Source organism: Cnephaeus nilssonii (assembly GCF_951640355.1).
Source record: "Cnephaeus nilssonii genome assembly, chromosome: 9".
NCBI lineage: Eukaryota > Metazoa > Chordata > Mammalia > Chiroptera > Vespertilionidae > Cnephaeus > Cnephaeus nilssonii.
Window position 1 is genome coordinate 1,180,942 of NC_137080.1, and position 23,864 is coordinate 1,204,805.

General features: G+C 66.0%; 1 protein-coding gene across 5 annotated transcripts in view; it reads left to right on the forward strand.

Moving 5' to 3' along the window:
* Nucleotides 1–23,864, forward strand: part of RPS6KA2 (ribosomal protein S6 kinase A2) — a 57,846-nt gene that overhangs the window by 20,984 nt on the left and 12,998 nt on the right. For 4 of the 5 annotated variants that reach the window (XR_013813950.1, XM_079780161.1, XM_079780162.1 and 1 more), the window contains exons 2-12: nt 4,975–5,091; nt 7,576–7,657; nt 9,337–9,417; nt 11,124–11,203; nt 17,326–17,432; nt 18,248–18,285; nt 19,628–19,770; nt 19,896–19,966; nt 21,883–21,971; nt 22,413–22,477; nt 22,990–23,092. Coding sequence is in view for 4 of the 5 variants with exons in the window: in XM_079780161.1 (XP_079636287.1) it covers nt 4,975–5,091; nt 7,576–7,657; nt 9,337–9,417; nt 11,124–11,203; nt 17,326–17,432; nt 18,248–18,285; nt 19,628–19,770; nt 19,896–19,966; nt 21,883–21,971; nt 22,413–22,477; nt 22,990–23,092 (976 nt within the window). In the remaining variant the exon portion in view is untranslated. The remainder of the gene's footprint in view (nt 1–4,974; nt 5,092–7,575; nt 7,658–9,336; nt 9,418–11,123; nt 11,204–17,325; nt 17,433–18,247; nt 18,286–19,627; nt 19,771–19,895; nt 19,967–21,882; nt 21,972–22,412; nt 22,478–22,989; nt 23,093–23,864) is intronic. The other variant, XM_079780163.1, reaches the window with a different exon arrangement.

Consider the following 23,864-nt stretch of genomic DNA (forward strand, 5'->3'; position numbering starts at 1 on the left):
CTTTCATGTCGCTCTAATTCACCTCCATCGTGGCGCGGGCCGTTCTATGGGTGAGCTGGCCGGGGCCCCCCGGAAGCTGTTTTCGGGGCTCCCCCTCTGGGCTCACACCTTCCTCCAGTTCACGCTCGCCTTCCGCCGCGTAAAGAGCACTTCCCTTGTGAGTCAGGGAAGCCCAGGGACAACCCCGCGCGCTCGGTCTGCCCTCGGGTGTGAGGAGCCGTTCTCCGGGCCCCACTGCTCTGGCGGCCCGAGGCCTGAGCCCTCACGGAGCGTCTCGGGGCCCAGGGGGTGCGGGACGTGGGGGGCTGGCCAGTGTCCCCGTCTCCCTCCAGCCGCCGCCCACACCAACACGCTGTCGCAACCGTTTGCTGTGTTTTTAAGAAAAGGAGTGTGACCTTCACCCCAGGGAATCTGCCGTGGGTGGGGCTCCGACGTGCAGGTGAAGGGACCGCCCACCGACGCCAGCAGCTCCGTGGCATCACCTTTGACAACCTGCTCCCGGCCACACACGGGGGCTCAGGCCACACACCGCGGCTCAGACCACACACGGTGGCTCCCGGACACACATGGCGGCTCAGGCCACACACGGCGGCTCAGGCCACACACGGGGGCTCAGACCACACACGGCGGCTCCTGGACACACACGGCGGCTCAGGCCACACACGGGGGCTCAGACCACACACGGCGGCTCAGGCCACACACGGGGGCTCAGGCCACACACGGGGGCTCAGACCACACACGGCGGCTCAGGCCACACACGGGGGCTCAGGCCACACACGGGGGCTCAGGCCACACACGGGGGCTCAGACCACACACACGGCGGCTCAGGGCACACACGGGGGCTCAGACCACACACCGCGGCTCAGGCCACACACAGCGGCTCAGGCCACACACAGCGGCTCAGGCCACACACGGCGGCTCAGGCCACACACGGGGGCTCAGACCACACACGGCGGCTCAGACCACACACGGCGGCTCAGACCACACACGGCGGCTCAGGCCACACACGGGGGCTCAGACCACACACGGCGGCTCAGACCACACACGGCGGCTCAGGCCACACACGGGGGCTCAGACCACACACGGCGGCTCAGACCACACACGGCGGCTCAGACCACACACGGCGGCTCAGGCCACACACGGGGGCTCAGGCCACACACGGCGGCTCAGGCCACACACGGGGGCTCAGACCACACACACGGCGGCTCAGGGCACACACGGGGGCTCAGGCCACACACGGGGGCTCAGACCACACACGGCGGCTCGGGCCACACACGGCGGCTCAGGGCACACACGGGGGCTCAGGCATGAAAAGGGGTCACGGATCCCACCGCCGCCGCCCCCTCCTGGGCGCTGTGTCTGTTGAAACCAGAGCTGCTCTCGGCCACGTGGGCTGGACAGGCGGTCCCGGGCCGCGGTGAACGGGGTCCAGTCCGGGACCTTCACTGGGTGACCTCGGGGAGGACGCGCAGGGGTTCCTCGGCGACCAGTTCCGCGTTCCGTCTCCGGATGTGTGGCTGTCACCGCGGAGCTCCTGCCACAGGAGGTGCTCAGAGCCGGTCGGGTTGAAGGACGGAGGCGGGATCGACACCGAGAGGAAGAGAGGCACCTGGAATCGGTCACTTTCACTCGCGCTTCCTGCGGAAACTCGCCAAGATGGAGACGGAGAAAGAGGGGTGCGTGGGGCAGGCAGCGAAGATCGTGTTTAAAATCTTTATTGTTGAGATTATTACTGATGTGCCTCTTTTCCTCCCATTGCCCCTCCCCCCGGCCCCCCCCCCAGGCCTTCGCCACCTGGAGTCTGTGTCCGTAGGTCATGCATACACGCATACACGCATACACACATACACGCATACATGCATATACCCACACACGATCTTTGTCTAATCTCTTCCCGTCCCCCATCCCGCTGAGAACCGTCAGTCTGTTTCCATGCCTCTGATTCTATGTTATTCACCAGTTCAGACAGCAAATATCATACGTGACCGAATGAATAACACGGGAAAAGTCCGCCGTGACCGTCGGGCACTTTGCCGATGGGAAATGTCAGGCTGGTCCCGGGTGGGCGTGAGCACGCTCGCAGGCTCTGCCCCGAGGGAGAAGGGAGAGCCGCCCGGGGCTGCACCCGTCCTCACAGAGCTGACCCAGGACACGGCGCCGGGACACACGGGGTGGCCGGGGTGGTGCCGGTGAGGCCAACGGGTGGTCAGTCTCCATGCAAAACCTCACAGCTGACCTCTGACCTGCTATGGGAGAGGCTTGGTGCCACGGCCAGGGACCTGCCGGCAAAGGGCGACGGCACCGCCGCTCCCTTCACAGGAATGTTGCGCTTTTCCTGGGAAATGCCGATCGGCTGCTCCTCGAGGGATCCGCTTCCTTAGGGCCGTGGTCGGCAAACTGCGGCTCCCGAGCCACATGCGGCTCTTTGGCCCCTTGAGTGTGGCTCTTCCACAAAATACCACGGCCTGGGCGAGTCTATTTTGAAGAAGTGGCGTTAGAAGAAGTTTAAGTTTAAAAAATGTGGCTCTCCAAAGAAATTTCAATCGTTGTCCTGTTGGTATTTGGCTCTGTTGACTGATGAGTTTGCCGACCTCAGCCTTAGGACAAAATGTGCGGCCGAGCAGAGCCTGGCTGGCTGTCACAGCGGCCGATGTTTGATGTTCGCGCGCCGTCCCGGCCGAGGTCCCCGAGCTCCCGCAGCGGCTCTCAGCGGCTCTCGGCTCTCGGCGTCCCTTTTCTAAGGCCCCTGGTCCCCTGGGGGCTCCACCCTCGAGCCGTAAGCACCCAGAGGCCCCGCCTGCGGGTTCATGGCAGTGGAGGGGGGCCCCCTGGTGTCCGGCAGGTTGAGTGACCTCTCACCCCAGTTCTGGGTCTCCCCACCTCCCAAACCAGGACCGCAGGATGGGCGTGACCTGGAAGTCTGGTGAGCGCACGCCCGCCGTGGCCTGCTGGGAGGAGACGGCAGGTGAAGCCGCCACGGCCGGTCACCGGTCACCTGCCTGCTCAGCCACTGGGCTGGCGCCACATCCCCCACCCCCACCCCCAATGCCCTGGACGGTGTGGAATTTTGCCGCTTCTGCAGCAGCGTGACTAACCTCCTCACGGCACCAAGCAAGGCCACAGACGGTGCGGTCGGCGAATTGCCCGTTCCTGACGGAGGCGCTGCACTGCCTCCCCGCCCCCCCCCCCCCCCCCCGGGAGCTTGAAGTCGCTCAGGAGGAGACGGGGCTCCGGCGGCTCCGTGCAGGCAGGGGGCGGGGGGGGGGCGGTCAGGGGCCTTGGTAACTGCGAGAGCATCTCATTCTTACTCCAGTGGCAATAACCTCCCATTTCTCTCCCCCACGGAGGAGGGGGAGGGGGAGGAGGAGGAAGAGGAGGGGGAGGAGGGGGAGGAGGGAGAGGGCGTGTCTTTGGGGGGACTCTGCAAGTTTGAGTTTGACCTTCAGCTCCCGGCCTGGCTTTCTAAGCAGGAACCAGGTCTGTGGCAGCCGCACTGGGCACAGTGAGGACAGGTGACGGGGAAGGGGGGGTGGGGCGGAACCCAAGGCTCCCCTCCTCTGTCTCCGTTACAAACGGGGAGATTTTCCTGCAAAAGCCGCCAGTCTCCTGTGGCTAACGGGGTCCCGAAAGCGAAGGTGGGGGCTGAGGGTCTTCAAATGAGGCCTCCCCACCCCCCCATCCCCCCACCCCCGCACCTGGGCCGAGAGAGCGCCCCAGCCGTGTCCGCTCACAGCCTCGGGCTTACCGGCCTCAGGCTCACCAGCGCTGAGTCTGTCTGTTTTCACACAGAAAAGCCATGGCTGTCACCAGAGGCCACTGGTCCTGGAAGAGTGGCCTCCAGGTGTGTCCTGTGGCCGCTGGGCCTGGGAAGGCCAGGGGCGGGGCCTGGCCTGGGGGCGGGGCTCCCCCTCCCCCAAGGTGTTGCTATAGGACGTGGAGGCAAAAGAACGAAACCTTGAACTCGCGAGAAGCCAGGTTCTTTCAAACACGTGATGCAAATTATGGCTGTTGTGATTTCCTTTAAAAATACTCGCTCTTCGACTACAATACGGGAGGAGCCGGTCCGAGCGCTCCCCTGGGGTCACCGGGTCGGGTAAGCCCCTCTCAGGGCGAGGTGAGGAGTAAAAGACACAGTGAGCCGGGCGTGGGGGGGCAGTGGGGTCCTGAGAGCCCAGAACGCCGTGTCTGCAGCCGCGGGACCTTCCGTTGGATGGCGTGCGGTCGGTCTCTCAGCCGCCGCCTCTGGTGCTGGTGCCCGCCCAGGGCCACACGGTCACCCGTCACCTGTCGCCAGGTGAGCAGTCGGACGGACGGGCAGACTGGGGCCTCGGAGGAGCAGACGTGCGTTCGAGGACGGGTTAGGCTCTGGCGTCGGGAAACAGTCTCCCCGGTTTTCTAGTTTCCAGTCTCTGATGCTGGGCAGAGAGCAAACCCTTTACTCTGAAGTGACTCCGGTCGGGACAGGAAGCTCCAGATGAAAGCTTCCAGGGGTTTCTGTCAGTTTTGTAAAATTGACTTCAGAGCGGAAGGGAGAGGGAGAGAGAGAGAAACATCAACGATGAGAGAATCACTGATCGGCTGCCTCCTGCACGTCCCCCCTCCCCTCCCCCACACACACTGGGGATCGAGCCTGCAACCCAGGCCTGTGCCCTGACCGGGAATCGAACTGTGACCTCCTGGTTCGTAGGTCGACGCTCAACCATTGAGCCAGCCGGCCGGGCTCTGTCAATGTTTTAATTTAAAGATCAGGCTGCCTTTTCCTGCTGGGCCAGGGACCCCACCGGTGCCCGGTGACGGAGCTGCCCGAGCCGTGGCTTCAGGTGGGACGGAGCCGGGTGCTGCCCGGCCTCCACCTGTGTGTGTGTGTACGTGTGTACGTGTATGTGTGTGTACATGTGTGTGTACGTGTGTGTGTATGTATGTGTGTGTACATGTATGTGTGTGTGTGTGTGTTAACCGGGCCCTGTCTTGCAGGAGGAGGGCGTGGTCAAGGAGATCGACATCAGCCACCACGTGAAGGACGGCTGCGAGAAGGCCGACCCCTCCCAGTTTGAGCTGCTGAAGGTCTTGGGACAAGGGTCCTACGGGAAGGTGAGTCCCTCTGCTGGCTCTCAGCGCGTCCCGGGCACCGGCCGGTCCCCTCGCACGCGAGCACTCGGGTGTCTGCTGACGGGGAAGGGGGTGGGGATGCCCCTGAACATGGGGGAAGGCGGCCGTGGCTGAGCGGGTGCCGTTCGCAGGCACCCACCCTGGGCGGTCCCTCCTGACCGGAACCGCACGCGGGTCAGAGCTGTGACCTCGCTGGCCCGGCGAGAGTGTGGTCACCACAGAGCTGTGCCAGGCGGCACCGAACCCCCGAGCGTCACACACGCTCCCTCTCCTCACGGCGCCGGCTGTGCCTGTGCCCCGGGGCGCGGCCGCAGACGGGAGCCGCGTGGGAGCGTGTCCTCGACAGGAACGACTTAGGAAGAAGGACACGAAGCGAACGGAGACGGAGCGGTGCCTCAGGCGGGCCACTGGGCCGGGCAGGCGGGACCGGCCTGGCCCCCCACCCCCGGCTCGGTGACTGCGCCTCTGTCAGCCCGTTTCCCGCCTGTGAGGTCGGGACAGAAGCTACTTGACGTGACTGTTCCGCGGACTCCGTGCGGCGGGGCCCTCCTGCGGTCGCCTGCGGTGCGTCTGTGCACCCACAGCGTCCGTCCCCTTCCTCGCCTTAACCACGCGGAACGGCTCCCTCCCGGAGACGAGGCCCCGCGGGCTCTGTTCAGGCCACGGCCATGGCCACGCCAGCGGTGCTGATGCCGTGGGCTACGGCTCCAGGTTCTGAGAAGGGAGCAAACCCAATCCCAGCCGCCCTCCCCGGCTGCGTGCTCGGTGGCGGTGCAGCCGGGTCTTCAAAGGCCTTTCCTTGGGGGTCGTGGTCACCCCAACGCCAGGCGCTGGTGGGGCGACCGGGGCCGTGGCTCGTGGGGAGCTGAGGGAGAGCGGGTGTCTGCCCGGGCCGGGTGGCTCTGCTGCCTCGTGCTGTGAGCGGCCGTCAGATCCTGGGCTTGTTTCAGGATTCGGGGTGTATTCCTGCCCTGGGGGGGGGGGGCGAGGGCAGAAACGCAGGCCGGCTGTGAGCGCGGGCCCCTGGCCGCCGTCATTTCCAGGGGGTTTTTACCGTGTCCTGCAGTTTCTCTCCGCTGGGCGCCCCTGGGCCCCGCTCACCGCCCCGGGCGCTCCTGCTGCAGGGAGGGCGGCCCTGGCCCGCGGCAGGGCCTGACAGCCTGTCTCCAAACACACGTGGACTCTGACAGACCAGCAGGTCCGGTCCCGTGGCCGCCATTTCCAGAGCCGGGGGCTTAGAAAGAAGAAAACTTTCTAAGTGGGACCCTTGTCCCAAGACCTGTGCAGCTGTCGGTGCAAAAACGTCTCTTCAGCTCCCTCTGACGGACTGCGCGGAGCGGCCTCCCGTGTGGCCCTGATGGAGGGCTCCACGCCCCCGGGTCCACACAGATCCCCCCGGGCGCATCCACGCGCCAGTGCCTGGGCCGCCGGCCGCGCCTCCCAGCCTGGCTCCCGCCTCTTCAGGTCGCTCGCGTGGGGAGAGGGTTCGCTGCGTCGCCGGCTCTCCGATAGGCCGTGCCTCCCGTCGGGGCCGATGGCTCGGTCTCCCTGGAAGGCGGCACATGAGTCTGTCCCCGCCGGAGCCCACCGTGGTGTGAGTCACGGAGCAGGGCGGTCCTCAAAGCCGTCCTCCGCCCCCCGGCGGGGAAGCAGCCACCACAGTGTTGGCACCAGCCCTGCGCTCTGCCCAGAGGGCGATGCCCGCCTCTCACTGTGCCCCCGCCCCTAACACAGGGGACACGGCTGTCCCCGCCCCTAAAACGGGTGACACGGCTGTCCCCGCCCCTAACACGGGTGACACGGCTGTCAGCCTGACGCGGGTCTGAAATGCTGCAGAAAGTGCCGTTCGATGTCCATGTGCGCCCACGGGAGCCACGTGGAGACCAGGCTGCGAGCTTACACGCCTCCAAGCTGAGATGTGGGTGAAGAAAGCGCAAAACCAGGGAGCAGGCTCTGTGCCATCAGAATAACTTGGGGGGCCCTCCCCATGGGCCCGAGGGGTGCTCACAGGGAGCCGGGCAGGCCCCTCGGAACGGAGGGTATTGGTTTTTGTGTTTGAAAAGGAGGTGGATTCCTCTGACATGAAATGCTTAGTGGGAGGGTCAAAGCACCAGAAACAACTGATTCTCCTCCGGACACACGCACATACACGTCACCACACACACACGCGTGCGCGCGCACACACACACACACACACACACACACACACACACACGTCACCACAGAACCGTGGGAGCAAGGGAGCGCCTCCCGGCTGCCGGAGAACACGCTGCGCTCACACCTTCCCTGCAGCATCCGCTTTATCCAAAGCTCCCGGACTCCCGGGTGTCCCCTCGTCCGGTCAGACTCCGCGGACTCCCGGGTGTCCCCTCGTCCGGTCAGATTCTGCGGACTCCCGGGGTGTCCCCTTGTCCGGTCAGACACGGGAGAAGGAGCGTGGCGATCGTGTCCCATCTCTCTCTTCAGGTGTTCCTGGTGCGCAAGGCCGTGGGGCCGGACGCCGGGCAGCTGTACGCCATGAAGGTGCTGAAGAAGGCCACGCTGAAAGGTGGGGGCTCGGGGGGCTCGGAGGGTCAGGGGAGCTCAGAGGGTCCCTGCTCTGCTCACGTCGCCTTCCTGCAGAGCCACGTGGTTTAGGAGGCGTCCCTAACGGAGGACACCAGACACGTGGCTCTGACTGATAAACAGTGTGAACTTCCGAGTGTCCCGTATCCCTCATTTCCGGAGGATGTGCCACGTGGCATCAACACCCTCCTTCCACGCATGTCCGCACGTGCACGCGTGGCACTGAGCCTCGAGCGGGAGGCCGGCAGGTGGTCACGCTGCGTGTGGACGGCAGGTGGGCCTGAGTTCGTGAGGCGGGGCCGCTCAGCTTCACACACACGTGGCTCGTGGCTGCTTTGTGTCCCTTTGTGGTCGCAGGGACGGTTAGAAGCCGGGCCCACGCCTGGTTCCCAGCCCCCCAGCACCCGCCCGCCACTGAGCACAGGTCCAGACGAGAGACGGGGACACGTGTCCCCCACACACGTGCACGGGGTGTCCGTGCCCGCAGGTCCGTTCTCACGAGTGCCAGGAGTGGCAGAGCCAGTCCCTCCCTGAGCGGTGTCTTCGCCGGCTTATTAGACGGGTTCCAGCCTCCAGGCACCGTCTCGGGGCTGTTGTACGGCTCGATGCTCGTCAGCATTAACTCTGGTGGGCCTGGCTGGTTGTGGTGTGACGCAGGGCGGACACAGATACGTCCTTTCCGCTGTGACTGGACAGCCCCCGGGAGTGGGCATGAGCCCCGGGCTCACCTGTCCTCTGGCTTCCACTCACGATCAGGCGGTGACTGAACAGGTTTGTCACGTTCCAAGCGGATCTGAACGCGGTGACAAGGGCATCGGTCCTGGAGGGTTAGAGTCTCTTACCCGGCACCGAAGGCGGCGTCTGCGGGGAGACGGCGAGGGGGTGCGGGGGCCCGTGTCCCCTTCTCTCCACCCCGCCTCCCGGGTCACGTCACGGGGCCAGGGCGTGGGGGCTGGACAGGCCGATGGGACAGGGACTTTCCCCAGAAGAGGACCCACCTCGGTGACAGAAGACGGGTCGCAGGCTCGATCCCCGGCCCGTCGGCGGGCGTGCGGGAGGCAACCAATCGATGTGACTCTCTCACATTGATGTTTCTCTCTGTCTCTCCCTCTCCCTTCCACTCTCTCTAAAAATCAATGGGAGAGTATCCTTGGGTGAAGGTTAACAAAACAAAAACAAAAGAAAAAAAGAAAAAGAAAAAGAAAGAACTAAGGAACAAGGATGTGTGGACTTGAGAGCCTCCTGGGTCGGAAACCCGCTGTCAGTGACGTGGGGGCGGGGATCTGGGGGGGGGGGGGTGTTCGGTGAGTTGATGGCCTGAGAGCTAATGCCCTCGGGGGGGCTGTCCGGTTGGTTGTGTGGGAATTCGATCGTCCTTATTCCCAGGAGGTGCTGGCCTGGGGGTCATGGTGTCGGCCGTTGAGAGGTTGAGAGTCAGATTTCTGGCTAAAGTGTGTGTGTAGGGGGGGGGGAGAGGGGGGGCGGAGAGAGGGAGAGGCAGAGAACACAAATGCCAGCGATTGTGGGACCTCCTGGTCCTTCCCCCTGGTTCCACTCCGGTGTGCGTGTGGAAAGCTTGGACGAGAGGCGGGGAGAGCTCACATCAGTGAGCGTGTGGGGCCTGGGCCAGGCCTGCCTGTGTGAGCCTGTTTCTGTCCGCAGTCCGGGACCGCGTCCGGTCGAAGATGGAGAGAGACATCTTGGCGGAGGTGAACCACCCCTTCATCGTGAAGCTGCACTATGGTAAACGCGGGGAATAAAATAAACCACCTGCTTCCGGGGACGCGGGGCAGCGCCCCCACGGGCACCGAGGAGGAGCCAGCGCCAGAGAGGGCCTCCGAGTCATCACCCTGCTCCCCCCAGTCACCCTGCCCCCTCCGAGCCACCCTGCACCCCCCCCCCCGAGCCACCCTGCCCCCTCCGAGCCACCCTGCCCCCCCCAGTCACCCTGCCCCCCCCCAGCCACCCTGCCCCCTCCGAGCCACCCTGCCCCCCCTGAGCCCCCCTGCCCCCCTCCGAGCCACCCTACCCCCCCCCAGCCACCCTGCCCCCTCCAAGTCGCTCGGCATTCTTTTTCTCAAATGGAGCAAGTGCCTTATTTTTCTCTCGAAGGCCTCCTGTGCGGTGGCTGTACATCATTATTCTTTAACCAGAGGCCCGGTGCATGGATTCGTGCCCCGGTGGGGTCCCTTGGCCTGGCCTGTGCCCTCTCACAATCTGGGACCCCTCAGGCCAGTTTCGGACCGATCCCCGCAGGCCAGGCCAAGGGACCCCACCAGTGCACAAATCTGTGCACTGGGCCTCTAGTATGCATATAAGACCTTTGTTAATCTCTTCCTGCCCTTCCCCTCTCCTCTTCCCTCTAGGATTCATGAGTCTGTTCCATGTTTCCATGCCTGAGGTTTCCACTCCTGTGTTGAGCGTCTGCCCCCTGGTGGTCAGTGTGCGTCATAGCTACTGGCTTTTATATATATATATAGTTTATTGTCATTGGTTTGGTTAAAAAAGTCTCTTGACCTAGGTGGGGGCGAACCAATGACGTTTTTGTGTTGTTTTAAAATAAAGTGCGTTGTGACACAGTAGTTTATGCAAAGCAGAGATAGTAACACTTCCTGCATTTTAAGTGGCTCCTGTTTCGAGCATTTTAAACTGCCCTGCAGAGTAGGTTATTATTTCCATTTTTCAGAAGACAAAGCCAAGGCTCAGATCAAGTAATTTGCCCAACGCCACTTACCTGCTGGGCCACACACCTCCTGTCAGTTAGTTTTCTGCCTTTTTATCTCTTCTGACCGGGAACCGAACTGTGACCTCCTGGCTCAGGTGTCGGTGCTCAGCCACTGAGCCCCGCTGGCCAGCCGGCCGGTCTCTCCTGGCCCTTGCATGCACAGTCAGCCCATTTGCTGGGCACCCTGGCTCAGGGGTGGGCAGAGCTATGTCTGTGGCCCGTGACTGAGGCACAAGCAATGATCCCATAATCATGGCTGTGATCAAACCCGGAGCGCCCGCACCGCTGCCATGATGTTGAATAGCCACCCAGCTGGTCACTGCGCTGCCGGAAAACGGCGCTGGAGGATGGGTGCCCTCGAGCCCCGAGCTGTGGCGAATGCAATTCCGTGGGAAGGAAAGGAGGCTCCGCCCAACGTGGTCAGAGCCATCATCCCCACCTCACTCCCCCCCCCCCCCCCAGCAGAGTGAGACCCGTTGTCCCCAGGCCCAGCCTGAGAACTATCCAGACCCTACAAAGTGACGGAAGCAGAGAGCTGGCTAATACCGGCCCCTCCCCACGTCCTCCCGGCCGCTGGCTCCCACTGCTCCATTTGTGAAGTGGCCCAGGTCACAAGGTCGTGACACAGGATCCTTTGAGCCACAGAGACTGAGCCCGAGGGCACAGCGTCCACCCCAGGGACCACGAGGGCCGGACAGCTGACTGCTCGCTCTCCCCTTCACAGCCTTCCAGACCGAGGGGAAGCTCTACCTGATCCTGGACTTCCTGCGGGGAGGGGACCTCTTCACCCGGCTCTCCAAGGAGGTAAGCCCTCCGCTGATGGTCAGGCCGTCCCTTTCTGTCTGGGGCTCAAGGGACAGAGGAGGGAGAGCCTGAGGGGAGGGGTGTGCTCTCTCCCTTCATTTCCTGGGGGTCCCTCGGGCAATGGCACGGTGAGGGGCTACTTACAGCATAGATCAGCCTGAGGCTACAGAATCAGGCCCAGTTCTAACAGAAGCCCTCCTAGAGCAGCGTCCTTCCGGCCTGGTACCTGGTCCCTCCTGGAGGAGGTGTGCGGTCCCTCCTGGGGGAGGAGTGTGGTCCCTCCTGGAGGAGGTGTGTGGTCCCTCCTGGGGGAGGAGTGTGGTCCCTCCTGGAGGAGGTGTGTGGTCCCTCCTGGGACAGGTGTGTGGTCCCTCCTGGAACAGGTGTGTGGTCCCTCCTGGGGGAGGAGTGTGGTCCCTCCTGGAGGAGGAGTGTGGTCCCTCCTAGGACAGGTGTGTGGTCCCTCCTGGGACAGGTGTGTGGTTTCTCCTGGGGGAGGAGTGTGGTCCCTCCTGGGGGAGGAGTGTGGTCCCTCCTGGGGGAGGTGTGTGGTCCCTCCTGGGACAGGTGTGTGGTCCCTCCTGGGACAGGAGTGTGGCCCCTCCTGGGGGAGGAGTGTGGTCCCTCCTGAGGGAGGAGTGTGGTCCCTCCTGGAGGAGGAGTGTGGTCCCTCCTGGGGGAGGAGTGTGGTCCCTCCTGGGGGAGGTGTGTGGTCCCTCCTGGGACAGGTGTGTGGTCCCTCCTGGGACAGGAGTGTGGCCCCTCCTGGGGGAGGAGTGTGGTCCCTCCTGGGGGAGGAGTGTGGTCCCTCCTGAGGGAGGAGTGTGGTCCCTCCTGGGGGAGGAGTGTGGCCCCTCCTGGGGGAGGAGTGTGGTCCCTCCTGGGGGAGGAGTGTGGTCCCTCCTGGGGGAGGAGTGTGGTCCCTCCTGGGGGAGGAGTGTGGTCCCTCCTGGGGGAGGAGTGTGGTCCCTCCTGGGGGAGGAGTGTGGTCCCTCCTGGGGGAGGAGTGTGGTCCCTCCTGGGGGAGGAGTGTGGTCCCTCCTGGGGGAGGAGTGTGGTCCCTCCTGGGGGAGGAGTGTGGTCCCTCCTGGGGGAGGAGTGTGGTCCCTCCTGGGGGAGGAGTGTGGTCCCTCCTGGGGGAGGAGTGTGGTCCCTCCTGGAGGAGGAGTGTGGTCCCTCCTGGGGGAGGAGTGTGGTCCCTCCTGGGGGAGGTGTGTGGTCCCTCCTGGGACAGGAGTGTGGCCCCTCCTGGGGGAGGAGTGTGGTCCCTCCTGGGGGAGGAGTGTGGTCCCTCCTGAGGGAGGAGTGTGGTCCCTCCTGGAGGAGGAGTGTGGTCCCTCCTGGGGGAGGAGTGTGGTCCCTCCTGGGGGAGGTGTGTGGTCCCTCCTGGGACAGGTGTGTGGTCCCTCCTGGGACAGGAGTGTGGCCCCTCCTGGGGGAGGAGTGTGGTCCCTCCTGGGGGAGGAGTGTGGTCCCTCCTGAGGGAGGAGTGTGGTCCCTCCTGGGGGAGGAGTGTGGCCCCTCCTGGGGGAGGAGTGTGGTCCCTCCTGGAGGAGGAGTGTGGTCCCTCCTGGGACAGGAGTGTGGTCCCTCCTGGGGGAGGAGTGTGGTCCCTCCTGGGGGAGGAGTGTGGTCCCTCCTGGGGGAGGAGTGTGGTCCCTCCTGGGGGAGGAGTGTGGTCCCTCCTGAGGGAGGAGTGTGGTCCCTCCTGGGGGAGGAGTGTGGTCCCTCCTGGAGGAGGAGTGTGGTCCCTCCTGGGGGAGGAGTGTGGTCCCTCCTGGGGGAGGTGTGTGGTCCCTCCTGGGACAGGAGTGTGGCCCCTCCTGGGGGAGGAGTGTGGTCCCTCCTGGGGGAGGAGTGTGGTCCCTCCTGAGGGAGGAGTGTGGTCCCTCCTGGAGGAGGTGTGTGCTCCCTCCTGGGGGAGGAGTGTGGTCCCTCCTGGGGGAGGAGTGTGGTCCCTCCTGGGGGAGGAGTGTGGTCCCTCCTGGGGCAGGTGTGTGGTCCCTCCTGGGACAGGTGTGTGGTCCCTCCTGGGACAGGTGTGTGGTCCCTCCTGGAGGAGGAGTGTGGTGCCTCCTGGGGGAGGAGTGTGGTCCCTCCTGGGGGAGGAGTGTGGTCCCTACTGGGGGAGGAGTGTGGTCCCTCCTGGGGCAGGTGTGTGGTCCCTCCTGGGACAGGTGTGTGGTCCCTCCTGGGACAGGTGTGTGGTCCCTCCTGGAGGAGTAGTGTGGTGCCTCCTGGGGGAGGAGTGTGGTCCCTCCTGGGGGAGGAGTGTGGTCCCTCCTGGGACAGGTGTGTGGTCCCTCCTGGAGGAGGAGTGTGGTCCCTCCTGGGGGAGGAGTGTGGTCCCTCCTGGGGGAGGAGTGTGGTCCCTCCTGGAGGAGGAGTGTGGTCCCTCCTGGAGGAGGTGTGTGCTCCCTCCTGGGGGAGGAGTGTGGTCCCTCCTGGGGGAGGAGTGTGGTCCCTCCTGGGGGAGGAGTGTGGTCCCTCCTGGAGGAGGAGTGTGGTCCCTCCTGGAGGAGGAGTGTGCTCCCTCCTGGGGGAGGAGTGTGGTCCCTCCTGGAGGAGGAGTGTGGTCCCTCCTGGGGGAGGAGTGTGGTCCCTCCTGGGGGAGGAGTGTGGTCCCTCCTGGAGGAGGAGTGTGGTCCCTCCTGGGGGAGGAGTGTGGTCCCTCCTGGGGGAGGAGTGTGGTCCCTCCTGGGGCAGGTGTGTGGTCCCTCCTAGGACAGGTGTGTGGTTTCTCCTGGGGGAGGAGTGTGGTCCCTCCTGGGGGAGGAGTGTGGTCCCTCCTGGGGGAGGAGTGTGGTCCCTCCTGGGGGAGGAGTGTGGTCCCTCCTGGGACAGGAGTGTGGTCCCTCCTGGGGGAGGAGTGTGGTCCCTCCTGGGACAGGTGTGTGGTTTCTCCTGGGGGAGGAGTGTGGTCCCTCCTGGGGGAGGAGTGTGGTCCCTCCTGGGACAGGTGTGTGGTCCCTCCTGGGACAGGAGTGTGGTCCCTCCTGGGGGAGGAGTGTGGTCCCTCCTGGGACAGGAGTGTGGTCCCTCCTGGGGGAGGAGTGTGGTCCCTCCTGGGGGAGGTGTGTGGTCCCTCCTAGGACAGGAGTGTGGTCCCTCCTGGGGGAGGAGTGTGGTCCCTCCTGGGGCAGGTGTGTGGTCCCTCCTGGGACAGGTGTGTGGTTTCTCCTGGGGGAGGAGTGTGGTCCCTCCTGGGGGAGGAGTGTGGTCCCTCCTGGGGGAGGAGTGTGGTCCCTCCTTGGGGAGGAGTGTGGTCCCTCCTGGGACAGGTGTGTGGTTTCTCCTGGGGGAGGAGTGTGGTCCCTCCTGGGGGAGGAGTGTGGTCCCTCCTGGGGGAGGAGTGTGGTCCCTCCTGGGACAGGTGTGTGGTTTCTCCTGGGGGAGGAGTGTGGTCCCTCCTGGGGGAGGAGTGTGGTCCCTCCTGGGACAGGTGTGTGGTCCCTCCTGGGACAGAGTGTGGTCCCTCCTGGGGGAGGAGTGTGGTCCCTCCTGGGACAGGAGTGTGGTCCCTCCTGGGGGAGGAGTGTGGTCCCTCCTGGGGCAGGTGTGTGGTCCCTCCTAGGACAGGAGTGTGGTCCCTCCTGGGGCAGGTGTGTGGTCCCTCCTAGGACAGGTGTGTGGTTTCTCCTGGGGGAGGAGTGTGGTCCCTCCTGGAGGAGGAGTGTGGTCCCTCCTGGGGGAGGAGTGTGGTCCCTCCTGGGGGAGGAGTGTGGTCCCTCCTGGGGCAGGTGTGTGGTCCCTCCTAGGACAGGAGTGTGGTCCCTCCTGGGGCAGGTGTGTGGTCCCTCCTGGGACAGGTGTGTGGTTTCTCCTGGGGGAGGAGTGTGGTCCCTCCTGGGGGAGGAGTGTGGTCCCTCCTGGGGGAGGAGTGTGGTCCCTCCTGGGGGAGGATGTGGTCCCTCCTGGGGGAGGAGTGTGGTCCCTCCTGGGGGAGGAGTGTGGTCCCTCCTGGGACAGGTGTGTGGTCCCTCCTGGGACAGGAGTGTGGTCCCTCCTGGGGGAGGAGTGTGGTCCCTCCTGGGACAGGAGTGTGGTCCCTCCTGGGGGAGGAGTGTGGTCCCTCCTGGGACAGGAGTGTGGTCCCTCCTGGGGGAGGAGTGTGGTCCCTCCTGGGGCAGGTGTGTGGTCCCTCCTGGGACAGGTGTGTGGTTTCTCCTGGGGGAGGAGTGTGGTCCCTCCTGGGGGAGGAGTGTGGTCCCTCCTGGGGGAGGAGTGTGGTCCCTCCTTGGGGAGGAGTGTGGTCCCTCCTGGGACAGGTGTGTGGTTTCTCCTGGGGGAGGAGTGTGGTCCCTCCTGGGGGAGGAGTGTGGTCCCTCCTGGGGGAGGAGTGTGGTCCCTCCTGGGACAGGTGTGTGGTTTCTCCTGGGGGAGGAGTGTGGTCCCTCCTGGGGGAGGAGTGTGGTCCCTCCTGGGACAGGTGTGTGGTCCCTCCTGGGACAGAGTGTGGTCCCTCCTGGGGGAGGAGTGTGGTCCCTCCTGGGACAGGAGTGTGGTCCCTCCTGGGGGAGGAGTGTGGTCCCTCCTGGGGCAGGTGTGTGGTCCCTCCTAGGACAGGAGTGTGGTCCCTTCTGGGGCAGGTGTGTGGTCCCTCCTAGGACAGGTGTGTGGTTTCTCCTGGGGGAGGAGTGTGGTCCCTCCTGGAGGAGGAGTGTGGTCCCTCCTGGGACAGGAGTGTGGTCCCTCCTGGGGGAGGAGTGTGGTCCCTCCTGGGGCAGGTGTGTGGTCCCTCCTAGGACAGGAGTGTGGTCCCTCCTGGGGCAGGTGTGTGGTCCCTCCTGGGACAGGTGTGTGGTCCCTCCTGGAGGAGGTGTGTGGTCCCTCCTGGAGGAGGAGTGTGGTCCCTCCTGGGGGAGGATGTGGTCCCTCCTGGGGGAGGAGTGTGGTCCCTCCTGGGAGAGGAGTGTGGTCCCTCCTGGGGGAGGAGTGTGGTCCCTCCTGGAGGAGGAGTGTGGTCCCTCCTGAGGTGGTCACTGCAGAGACTGCCTGCAGGTGTTTCTTGCTGTGGAGATGCTCTGTGTTGTCCCTGGCACCACGTGCGGTGCCGGGAGAGCTGGCCGACGGAGCAGTCTGTCCCTCTGAGCGGAGGGAGGCGCCCTGGCTCTGTGCACAGGGTGGAGTCGGGTGAAGGGGAGCTGGGCGGCCTTGGAGCTGGCTGTGAGGAAGCCCGTGAATGCGGTGGCCGCTTAGGAAAGAAACCGGGAGCTGGGGAGATGCGGACGGTGGAATGGGAGGTCCCAGAGGCTGAGGGGAGGCGGCAGCACCAGGCTCCCGCCAGGCTGTGGGCACGGTCCCCGCCCCACTGGGAGGGTCCCCGTGTGAAGGGAGGTGTTCATCTGTGTGAGCTTGGCAGTCACATCCGGTCCCAGCTGCCATTCGCAGCGCTCCCACTCACGCTGAGCTATGGCTTACGCCAAGCACGCTGGAACTGATTTCACGTGTCGCCCTCAGAGGGCGCTCTGGGCTCCGGTCGGTGACCTTGATGAATGAGGACAGTGTTCCCCGTTCACTCTGGCTCCCTGACAGGCTCCCACGCCGAGTGCCCACTGCTCTGACACCCTCGGGGACGGGAGTGTCCTGGTGGCCCCATGACCTTCACGTGTGAGATTCCCCAGCCTGAATCAGGAGCCCCGAGCCGTGGGCCCCGACACCCACGTGTCCCCTGTCCCCGGCTCGGGGCGCTCAGCTGACCCCGCACCTCGGTGTGTCGTCTGGGTGGAACCCGTCGCCCTCTGGGTTGGTGTGAATCGGAGAGGGGAGAAGCGTGAGCCAGGCGTGACGTCACAGCTCCTTGTGGCTCAGCCTTCCCGTCCCCCTCGGAAGCTCCTTTGGAATGCGAGCCCGGGAGACGGAGCTGCGGCCGCGGGCGAGGACCGGGGAGAGGAGGTCCGGGCGGTGGCGTCAGCTCTGTAGGCGGCTCCTCGCCGGCCCTGACCTGAAACTATAAACAGACCCGTGTTTCCTCTGTGCGCGCCCGAGGGCATCACCGGGGCCGTGGGCACGGGGATCCGTGCAGAGCCGGAGGCCGGGTGTGGCCCTCGCGGGCCGGGCCGGTCCCCTTGGCAGAGTGTGTGGACTGACCAGCCGCCAGCCCGCACCTGCTCTGCTCGCAGGTGATGTTCACGGAGGAGGACGTCAAGTTCTACCTGGCGGAGCTGGCCCTGGCGCTGGACCACCTGCACGGCCTGGGCATCATCTACCGGGACCTGAAGCCCGAGAAGTGAGTGGCCACGTGGGCGCGGGCCTCGCCCCTGCTTGACAGCCCCCCCCTGCCCCCCCGCAGCCCCTGCTCAGGGTTCAGTTCCCACGTGAGGTCACCCCAGGGAGTGGGCGGGGCTTCCTCACGCTGGCACCGCCCAGGGGGCATCCAGGTGGGATGAGCAGTTCCACCCGCTGCCCCTGAATGGGGTCCGGACGCAGTGGGGCTCACGCTGATTGCACAGGTTCCCAGCCGCCTGGACCTGGTCCCGGGGAGGCCGGCGGAGCCCAGGGCCCTGGTCCCGGTCAGGTGGGCAGGTGGGTGGCACACCCTCCCCTGCTGGCCCACACCCCCTCATGGCCTCTGACGTCACGCCAGCACAGCACAGCGTCGCTGACTGCAGGGGTGAATACCCGTCACACCGTCGTCGGGCCCTACATGGGTGTCCCACGGGGGAACAACGCCCCAGCCCGTTAACTAGCGCCCCCTCCTCCAGCACGTGCAGCCGGGAGCCCCGAGCCCTGCGCTCTCTGTTCACAGGTGGAAGGGATCTTGGCAGCTAAAGGAGTCACAGTCAGGGCAGGGCTGGAGGAGGGAAGGTGTCAGTGAGAATGAGTGAGCAATTCCTCGTGAAAGCTGTTCATTTCTGGGCCCAGATTAGGGGTCACTGGAAAGCAAAGATGAAAACACATAGGTTGTCCTCTAATCACGCACTGGACGCAGGCAGCTCCCGCGTGGAGACTGTGCACGGCGGCCTGGGGGGTCCCTGGGTGCCACGCCCCCCCCCACCCGAGTGCCTACCTGCCGGGCGCTGACAGCCTCTGCTCTCCCCTCAGCATCCTCCTGGACGAAGAGGGCCACATCAAGGTCACAGGTGAGTGAGCGCCGGGACCTCGAGACCTCCCCTCCCACCCCCCCACCCCCGCCCTGAGAATCGGCCACTGCGGGAGGAGGGGGAGGGAGGTAGAGAAGAGAGGATGTTTCTATCTCTCTTTCCTTCCTCTCTCCCCCTCCTCCCTCTTCCCTCCCCTCTTCTCCCTCCTTCCTCCTCTCTCCTCCCTCCTCCCTCCTCCCTCCTCCCTCCTCTCTCTCCCTCCTCCCTGCCCTCTCCTCTCCCTCCCCTCTCCTCCCTCCTCCCTGCCCTCTCCTCTCCCTCCCCTCTCCTCCCTCCTCTCTCCTCCCTCCTTTTCCCTCCTCCCTCCTTTCCCTCCCAACAAGCCCCTCCTACCAGTCTGGTCAGTGGCCCCACGTGCTGTCAGGCCGTCTGCTGGCCTGCATGGGCCTGTTAGAAATCAGGTCTCCTGGGGACTTTGTGGCGCTCACTAAGAAGTACAATTTATTTTTAAGAATATATACATTTTATTGATTTCAGAGAGGAAGGGAGAGAGAGAAACATCAATGATGAGAGAGAATCATGCATCGGCTGCCTCCTGCACGCCCCACACTGGGGATGGATAGAGCCCGCAACCTGGGCATGTGCCCTGACCAGGAATCGAACCGTGACCTCCTGGTTCATAGGTCGACGCTCACCACTGAGCCTCACCAGCCGGGCAGAAGTGCAATTTCTTGACACCTTCCAGGGGCTCCTGAACCCGTAGGCTTCTGAAGGCCGTTGCCCGGGGAGTTCCGGGTCACACAGCGCCTGAGGGCGTGGGCGCTGGCGCCGAGGGGGTTGAGCTGGGCAGGCAGAGTGGGGGCCGTGATGCCCAGCTGGGCAGACAGAGTGGGGGACGTGATGCCCAACTGGGCAGGCAGAGTGGGGGACGTGATGCCCAACTGGGCAGGCAGAGTGGAGGACATGATGCCCAGCTGGGCAGGCAGAGTGGGGGCCGTGATGCCCAGCTGGGCAGACAGAGTGGGGGACGTGATGCCCAGCTGGGCAGGCAGAGTGGGGGCCGTGATGCCCAGCTGGGCAGACAGAGTGGGGCCGTGATGCCCAGCTGGGCAGGCAGAGTGGGGGCCGTGATGCCCAGCTGGGCAGGCAGAGTGGGGGCCGTGATGCCCAGCTGGGCAGGCAGAGTGGGGGCCGTGATGCCCAGCTGGGCAGGCAGAGTGGGGGCCGTGATGCCCAGCTGGGCAGGCAGAGTGGGGGCCGTGATGCCCAGCTGGGCAGGCAGAGTGGGGGCCGTGATGCCCAGCTGGGCAGAATTCACGGAAACGCCGCTGAAGCCGCCGGCTGTGCCTCCGGGACTGGAGTCCGTGCTCTTTTCCCCCAGACTTCGGGCTGAGCAAGGAGGCCATCGACCACGACGCGCGCGCCTACTCGTTCTGCGGGACCATCGAGTACATGGCGCCCGAGGTGGTGAACCGGCGCGGCCACACGCAGAGCGCCGACTGGTGGTCCTTCGGCGTGCTCATGGTGAGGGCGGCCTGCCGGGGTGTGCCAGGCCTCGCACCTGCCCCTCCGCACCCCGTGCCCGGGACAGCACGGCCCTTCCAGAACCTTCTCTGCGGGTCTGAGCGCCCCCTGCTCTGTCTCTGCAGTTCGAGATGCTCACGGGGTCCCTGCCGTTCCAGGGCAAGGACAGGAAGGAGACCATGGGCCTCATCCTCAAGTGAGTAGGGGACGCCCCGTGGCTCCACCATCAGCGCCCTCTCCCCCAGGGGCCTCGGGCTCAGCACCGGGGCCTCAGCAGGCGTTGGCGGTGACGGCCATGGCGGGGGAGAGGGGAGTAACGGGCGGCCGCCCTGCGTGGGGCCCGAGGGACTCGTCCACCCCGATTGGCTCTCCACCAGGAAGGATGCTCCAGGGTGTCCGGGGGCAGGGCCTGGGAAAGGATGATTGACGGGGTCAGAGGGCGAGGCTTGGGGCTCAGAGAACACGGAGGGGTCCCCCACGTGTGCTGCAGGTGCACGCGTCTTCCTCCCTCCTTGTCCCGGGGGGTCGTTCACCACACGGATGGGTTTACCCCTAGAATTCCCGACGGAATCTGACCCCAGGGCGTGGCATCGTCCACCTGTCCTGGGTCCGTGTGGGCAGGACGTGGGCAGCTCCTGGAGGGAGGGGGCCGAGGGCGGGGCTGGGAGTGGGGATCCCCCAGTGTCGGGGAGGGGCTCGCTGTGAGCCGAAGGGGCCCGCTGTCCTCAGCGCCTCGGTCAGCCCCACGCGTGGACACGTGGCCGTGACAGAAGCCGAGGCCCTGAGGCTGCGGTGTTCGGGGTGACGTGCCCGATGGAGGGGGCCGTGGAGGAGACCCTGGGAGGAGTGCCCAGGCTCCCGGCGAGGACGACACCCTGGTTTTGGGGTGATTGCCTCCGTTCCTTTAAGGCTGAAGGGGGAACAGACCTGCACTTTCTCTAAAGCTGCACTCATCCCTCAGCAAAGCCGGGGTGGGGAGGTGGGGAGGTGACCGGTCCGCGGGGGCCGGCATTTCTGGGGGGCAGTTCCCAGCTGGGGTCCCGCCTTCCCCGGGGCCTGAGACCCCCACCCGGGCGTGCGAGGCCCTCCTTCCCCAGCCCCCAGGGTGAGACCCCAAGGAGACCATCGCTGCCAAAAGCCCTCTTTGCGGCCTGGGCCTCCGTTAACCCCGTGGACAGTCACTGGTGGTCGCGGGCGTGTGGCTCTCAGCGGCTTCACTGTGAAAGGAGCTTTGAAAGAGCGACCAGGCACTGTCTCAGTCCTAGGTTCTCTGTGGTCGGCTTCCCCGGGGCCGCCCACGTGAACAGGTCCCCACCTCACAGCGCGGAAGCGCCTGAGACCCAGGCCAGGGTGCGGCTGCCGGCCACGCGAGTTGACTGGTCTCAGTGCTGCCGGCCAGTCGGGAGCACGGGCACACCTGGTCGCCGTGGCCGGGCAGCGGGGTGGTCGCACCTGGTCGCTGTGGCCGGGCAGCGGGGTGGTTGCGCCTGGTGGCCGTGGCTGGGCAGCGGGTGGTCTCACCTGGTGGCTGTGGCCAGGCAGCGGGGTGGTCGCGCCTGGTGGCCGTGGCCGGGCAGCGGGGTGGTCACACCTGGTCTCTGTGGCCAGGCAGCTGGTGGTGGCACCTGGTGGCCGTGGCCGGGCAGCGGGGTGGTCACACCTGGTCTCCGTGGCCGGGAAGCAGGGTGGTCGCACCTGGTCGCCGTGGCCGGGCAGCAGGGTGGTCGCACCTGGTCGCCGTGGCCGGGCAGCGGGGTGGTCTCACCTGGTCTCCGTGGCCGGGCAGCGGGGTGGTCTCACCTGGTGGCCGTGGCCGGGCAGCGGGTGGTGGCACCTGGTGGCCATGGCTGGGCAGCAGGGTGGTCACACCTGGTCTCCGTGGCCGGGCAGCGGGTGGTCGCACCTGGTCTCCGTGGCCGGGCAGCGGGTGGTCGCACCTGGTGGCCATGGCTGGGCAGCAGGGTGGTCACACCTGGTCTCCGTGGCCGGGCAGCGGGTGGTGGCACCTGGTGGCCGTGGCTGGGCAGCGGGTGGTGGCACCTGGTGGCTGTGGCCGGGCAGCGGGTGGTGGCACCTGGTGGCCGTGCCTCCCTGACCGCCGCCCGCCCGCAGGGCCAAGCTGGGCATGCCTCAGTTCCTCAGCCCGGAGGCGCAGAGCCTGCTGCGAGCGCTCTTCAAGCGGAACCCGTGCAACCGGCTGGGTAAGCGCCGCCCCCGCCCGGGGACACGGGGACGGGACACCTGCCCCCGCTCTGTTCCTGCTCCGGGGTCCCGGGGTCCCAGAGGGTGAGGGTGGGGTGCTGTCGCCTGAGCTCCCAGGACACAGGGCCCGTGGGGTCCCGGCGCACGGCCGTGGCCCTCGTGGAGGGAGCTGTTTCCAAGCCCCTGTTTGCACACCAGGCGGTGGCCCTCCTGCCGCCTCCTCGGGGCTGAGACAGGACAGCCTGGAGGGGCTGCTGCCAGGTTAGCCCCTTAACTGCGGCGTCTCAGCAGGGCCGGAGCCCGGTTCCCCGAGGCCACCGCACACTCACCTCCACAGCAGTCTCTGCGGGGTCCCCGGGGGCCTCCCGGGTCGCCCTCCGCGGGTGGGGCTCCCGCCGACACCTGTGGGTTCGCCCAGCTCACGGGCTGTCCTGCGGCAGGTGCGGGCAGTGACGGCGTGGAGGAGATCAAGCGTCACCCGTTCTTCGTCACCATAGACTGGAACGTAAGTGGCCGTGGTCCCCTCACACAGGGACGGGGCGGGGGGCACACACGGAGGCCACGTCCACCTGTCGCCTGACGGGCTCGGAGCCGCCTGGCCGGGCGGAGTCTCACGGGCACTCGCGCTCAGGGAAGAACCGTCCCCCCCCCCCCCGCCCCCCGCCCCCCCGCACCGTCACAAGTGCCTCAGAGCCTTTCACAGAGTAACCAGCACAGCCACAGCCTCAGCAGCTCAGTGTGCGGGAGGGGTCCCCTCTGGGCACCCCCGTGGGTGCAGGGAGGAGCGCGGTGGCTGAGACGGGACAGCCCACCAGCCCGGTCTTACCTCCAAGAACATTTCACACCCGCGCTGAGCTCACGGCAGCTCTCGGGGCTCCCAGCCCGCCCCCCACAGCCTCCCACCCTGCTCCCCCTGCCCCTCGCCCCTCCTCGCTCCTCCTCGCTCCCCCCGCCCCTCGCCCCTCCTCGCTCCCCCGCCCCTCACCCCGCCTGCTCCCCTGTCCCGCTCTCCCGCAGAAGCTGTACCGGAAAGACATCAAGCCGCCCTTCAAGCCCGCGGTGGGCCGGCCCGAGGACACCTTCCACTTCGACCCCGAGTTCACAGCCCGGACGCCCACAGGTGTGCGCCGCGAGGGGGTCGCCCGGGGTCCTCGCCGACGGCGGGTCCTCCCACCCGACCAGAGCATCCCGGACTCAAGGCGCCTTCACGGGAATTAGCGGTCCGTTCTGTTAGGGACTCATCCAGGCTCCTGTGGACCCCAGCCCCCCACTTCTTGGTCTGAGGTGCCAGTCCAGTGGCCTCCCTTTCAGACGGACACACAGGCCGGCCCAGGACAGAATCTGGAGACACGACACCTCTCGTTTCATCGGGAGAGCCAGGGGGGCTGGGGGGCGGGCGGAGAGCCGGGGGGCCGGGGGCCGGGGGGCGGGGGGGGGGCCGGTGGGGGCAGCTACGTGTGCACATGTGTGAGTGCAGCTCTGACGGTGCACACGGAACCGCCGGTTGGACGTCTCAGCAGCCTGGGTCTCAGCAGCGCGGAGTGGAAATCAGCTTTCCGCTCCGCCCGCGGCCACGCTGCAGGTCCCCCCAGTCCCGTCAGGTCTGCTCGCCCCCTTTGCGAGTTACCGCGCTGCGATGGCCACGATGAGCCAGCTCCCGGGTCCCGTGGGAGTGTGCGCGGCTCCCCTCTTACGCTTCGGCAGCTGAGCTTGTCTGTGGTTTGGAGAGAATCAGCAGCAAATAGCCGGTCAGACACACGTGTCCAGTGGCCGGCTGGCACCGGGACGCCCCGTTCCCGTGGCTGAGGCTGTCAGTGAACCCGTTCCGGCCACGACGGCACTGGGTGCGAGCTGCGGGCAGACCTGCGGCCTCCGGCTTTGGCGGGCCGGTG